This window comes from Penaeus japonicus, unplaced genomic scaffold, assembly GCF_977035675.1.
Source record: "Penaeus japonicus unplaced genomic scaffold, GWHDUDI00000001_assembly GWHDUDI00000021, whole genome shotgun sequence".
NCBI classification, from domain to species: domain Eukaryota; kingdom Metazoa; phylum Arthropoda; class Malacostraca; order Decapoda; family Penaeidae; genus Penaeus; species Penaeus japonicus.
This window is the reverse complement of record NW_028234423.1, coordinates 18,749,469-18,754,468: the sequence shown is the minus strand read 5'-3', so window position 1 is coordinate 18,754,468 and position 5,000 is coordinate 18,749,469. Positions and strand designations below refer to the sequence as shown.

General features: G+C 37.2%; 1 protein-coding gene across 1 annotated transcript in view; it reads right to left on the bottom strand.

Annotated features, from left to right (window-relative positions):
- Positions 1-5,000, bottom strand: part of KLHL18 (Kelch like family member 18) — a 27,808-nt gene that overhangs the window by 9,255 nt on the left and 13,553 nt on the right. The window contains exons 5-6 of the mRNA XM_043002176.2: positions 2,844-3,004; positions 1,922-2,058 (exon numbers count right to left, since the gene is read on the bottom strand). Of these exons, the coding sequence (XP_042858110.1) occupies positions 1,922-2,058; positions 2,844-3,004 (298 nt within the window). The remainder of the gene's footprint in view (positions 1-1,921; positions 2,059-2,843; positions 3,005-5,000) is intronic.

Here is a 5,000-nt window from a genome sequence, read left to right as displayed (position 1 = left end):
GTTAGCTGCAATTGTGGTTACAGAAGGGGTACGAGGCCCAAAGTTGTGATTTATATTTCTACAGAGGTCAACAGACACACTACTTCAGTACTCAGGAATTGAGTGAGGATGGCTGAAGAAATGAGGTACACTAGAGATTGCTTGAGTACCAACACACATTTTCTGGTAACTCATTTCCCACCTAGCTACTTAAATGTTCCTGTGAAACTTGGAGGAATATAATATTACTTCATTTGCTGCAGTGTGCTAAGCTTCTAAAACACTCTCCTGTAATGCACCTTAGAGAAATGTCTACTGCTAGCTCAAGGTCCCCTATCAAGGTATAGTAAGACAGACGATCTTCTCTCAGAATGGCATGCAGGAAGGTATTCAGTAACGTCAGTTATCATATTAACATGATGTCAGAGGCAGAGTATAGACAATGTTGCAACTCCTGGAATGGGAAGAGGGATTGTCTGACATCTTTGACCCCATCCCCCTAGCTATGGCCCTGCACACCCACAAGTATATCATTGGGGAATATGCTTGGACTGAAAAATATAGTATACTGTATTTTAATAACCTTATCTGCTCAGCACAAGGGCACATCTGCAGACGTCTCCTTAACAGATGCTACCAGCTGAATGAAAACTGAAAACTCACATACTACCACATCTACGTTTGTTACACTTTTAGTTTAGCAATATAAAAACATTCACAGCTGTGCCATGGCATTTGCTGGTGACCCATCCACAGAAATTACCTAATCACAAGGATAGGATAAGTTACACAATGCCTGATGTTTAGGGATTAGACAACAATGTCCATTTTGACTCTTAAAAGAAAAATGGGGCTAGAGCTTGAACAGTAATATTTACCAATAACTTTAAATACATATAGGTTTTCTAATAAATTCTCTACAGATTTATTCATGATTTCCATTTCTGGTGTTTTGCCCAAGATGATGTAAACAGGTTCAGAATGTGTGGGAATGTGAGTACCTAAATATGGAGCTGATGTGAGACTCTCTTTCACATGCACTTGCTACCCTCTACAAATACTGCCATCATAATGCTCAATTCCATCTACAAGATGCTACTTCTAGCATGCAAGCCTGTATATCAATCATATTAAACATTCACTCACTTTCTGATCACACTAAATACATTTTCTGAGATTTGATTTATTTTTCCCCTTTTGTTTTTCTCTGATCATTTTTTTTTCTAATGAATCAAAAAATCATGGGCATGGGTAGAATAAAGAGTACTTAAAGTTGATATACAATATATTCAAATAAGCCCAATACTGCTTACATAAGCTCAACCCTCTCCAATAACAATGGCAAAGACAACAACAACAGCAAAAACAATAATAATAATAACAATTATAAAGATAATAAAGAGGATGATGAAAAAAAAAGTTAATATTTCTAATATCAAAATTAATACTCAAATCAAATAATAATATTCATAATATCAAAAATAAAATAACAATAAGAAAATGAAATTAAACTGAAGTCAAAGCAGTAGCAACAAATGTGACAATTCTTGATGTGAATACTACTCTTGCTTCACTGAAAAGCTTGTGGACGGCACATACAATTTCGTCATAGCTTAAAGGAAGCTGCGCATGGTTTGATACGTCTTGAGAAAGGGGGAGCGAGGGAAGGGAGGAAGGGGGGAGAGGAGTATATTCTTGCTCCCACTCAAACCCCACAAATCATCTTGCATCCATCTTGTGTTCAATCTTGCATCAATCCCTCTCTCTATCGATCCATCCCATCGTACAGCCTTGGAAAAAGTCTAGTCTTGCATAGTTTCCTCTCTTCTTTCTTTCCTTGCACCCCAAACCACCAGACCGAATTACCCCCCCACCCACCCCTCTACCCCACCAATTGTGCGGTGCTCGTCTCACCACCTTTACTTCTTACTTCGACTCTCACCTGATTTAGTAAGGCCACCGACCGCATAAATAAGGCCTACAATATCATTACAGCATCTAGGTCTCGTTCTGAAGCTTTGAAGGAGTGGTCGGCGTTCTGGCATCAAGTGGTAGTCTTTTGCTTCGTCCAGCAGATCTCTGGGGATGTGGGAGGGCAAGGTTAGGGGACATTGTAAATAAAGCGTGGAAGACTTTATTCAACTTCAGAAACACACACACACACATATATATATCTATATCTATATATCTATATCTCTCTCTCTCTCTCTCTCTCTATATATATATATATATATATATATACACATATAATATACATACATACACACACACACACACACACACACATCCATATATATATATAAATATATGTATACACATACATAGACATATATCCATATTCACACAAATATATAAATAAATAAATATGTATATTCTGTTTTTACATGTGTATATTCCTTATTCCAGAGTAATAAAGAAAATAAAAAAGGCAAGGCTAGAAGAAAACTATCATGTAGATGTGGATGTTCCTTATTCATGACTAATAGAAGAAGAAGAAAAAACAAAGAAAGAAAAAGACAAAGAAAGAGACAAAGATAAGAGATATATATGTATATATATACATACAAATACATATATATATATATATATATATATATATATATATATATATATATATATATATATATATATATATATATATATATATATATACATATATATATATATATATATATATTTTCTTTATTCACGACTAAAAGAAAAGAGATGAACAAAGACAATATATCAACTGCTTTCACTTTCCTTTACAGCACCACATCTTCACCCAAATCCCAGAAAGAAATGAGAAGCAGACAGACAAATAGAGATACACATACACATAAAGAGGGGCTCGTGCACTTGAACACTCACTAATGTTGACTCACCTGCATTCATGGGATGAGCGTATCAGGTTCTCGGTTCCCACGCAGTCAGTCAGGTACTGGGGTGTGAGGAGTGGCATCCGTACCTTGGTGAGCAGCTCAGGCAAGTTGTCAGTCCGCTGGTCCAGGTCTCGCTTCACCCAAGACATGATAGCTTCGAAAACCTAAAAGAGAGATGGTGTTTGACGATGGGAAAATGGAAAATGCAACAAGAAAAAAAGAACAAAGAGCACAAAAATAGACAGAAAAAGAAAGAAAGAAAAGAAAGATAAAAGCAATTTCACCACAGTAAATGACAATAAGATAGCAACCCCAAAAATCCTACTTTTTAGGTTCATGCCTCAATACATATTCTATGGAGACAAATTCATCTGGATCATGGCCATCACTTACACAAGCTGTCAAAAAATGGCAGATTTACCCCCTGCCCCCCTCTCTCTCTTTTTTATTTATTTTTTTGTTTGAATGAGATGTGTTTAGTTTCAACAACTAAATCCAACACTATTTGGCAAGTTTCCTCCAGACATACCCACCACACTATCCCTATGTAGCCACTCTGAGTCAATCATATAGTTATGGCCTTAACCCAATAACAATGGATGCCATCTATTTATGCTACAGTAACCACGGAAAGTTACATGACTAGTGTCCTTTCTGGTGCCTTGGTAGCGGTCTTGTAACTTTCTATGCTGTGATCACTATGCCATATGCTATGGGTGATTATCATACTTTGGCAACTCACTGAGGTGTAAAGTGGCAATTTCTGTGCAGTAAAAGCTAAGAGTTGCCTGGAACATGTTAGGAGAAAATTTTGCTTGTTGCTTGCTTGCTAATTGCAAATTTCTGTATTTCCCCTCCTAAATTTTTGTGACACTCAAAATGGTTGGGACAAAGATGTGTGAGAACTCCCGTATGCTCACCTTCCATGAAGCAAACATCAGTTGGAAAGAGATTTGTGACCATATGGGTAGGCACAAGAATGCCATTTTTGCCCTGTTCAAAAGAGCCAAGTCACTGATCCTCTGTTAGAGTTCCTTCACATGCCCCAGTCCCAGGATGTCACATGAAGCTGACAAGTCATAAGATTATTAAAAACCCTTGTATCACAGCCAGAGAACTGAAGAAAGCTCAACCAAACCTTACACGAAGAGGCAGCTGGAAGACAAGGACACATCACTAGTGTGAGGCCTCATCAACTCAGTACCACTTGATTACAATCAAAAACTGTCTAATTTGATGCCTGAGCATGTGGAGGCTGTCATGGAGACCTGTAGAGGTCGTGCTAAATATTAACCCAAAAATTATAGGGCCAGTTAGTTGGTCTATGATGCTGGCAGCACCGGCTAAAAAATAGAGGGAAAATGTTTTCTCCACTCTCTGGGAAGCAGACTAGTCTAATGAATATTTTTCCATAAATCCATTGCAAAACAAGGGTTTAGGCTGACTTTGGAACCTTGTAGCTCTGAAGCTAGCACTATTACAGCCATAAAACTTTATGACTGTGTGCGCGCTTCAACTGTGAGCAGATCCTGATGTTGCATCGTGTATGCATTGACACCTGTCTTTTAGGCCTAATCGGTGCCGTTATGTATGTCATGTCACCTGTCCGCAATGGGTTAAATGTAAGATATCACTGCAATATTGGTCTCATTTCCTTAATTACTCTATATAATCAGTCTTGCAACTTTCTGCAGTAATTGTATAGTGTACTAGGTCAAAATTCTGGAGGACATTTATAAATGCCCAAACAATGAAGAATCCTCTCTGTTCTGTGCACTCTATGTGTGGGGTTTAATGGCAATAGTTAAGTGAATTATAGCTCTACAAAAGCCAGCCTTAATCCTCCTTTTTATGCTTTTACTGAAGAAAAATCATCAGCTTGTCTAGAATTAAAGAAAAGGGTAAAAACATTGTTCCACATTTCTACTTTTTATCTCATGTGGGTAATCTTGATATCCATCAAGGCACAATAACTAACTAGTATGCTCTAGATGCCACTGGGCAAATAGATGAGGGGATAAAATAGCTGAAGGAATTATGTATTTAGGAAGATAGACAATAAAACTGAAGATAAATAATAAAATGTTAATTAAATTACCATTCAATAGCAAACCTGTATCTCTCAACTCTGAGGGAATCATCTTGGATGTAAATATAAAA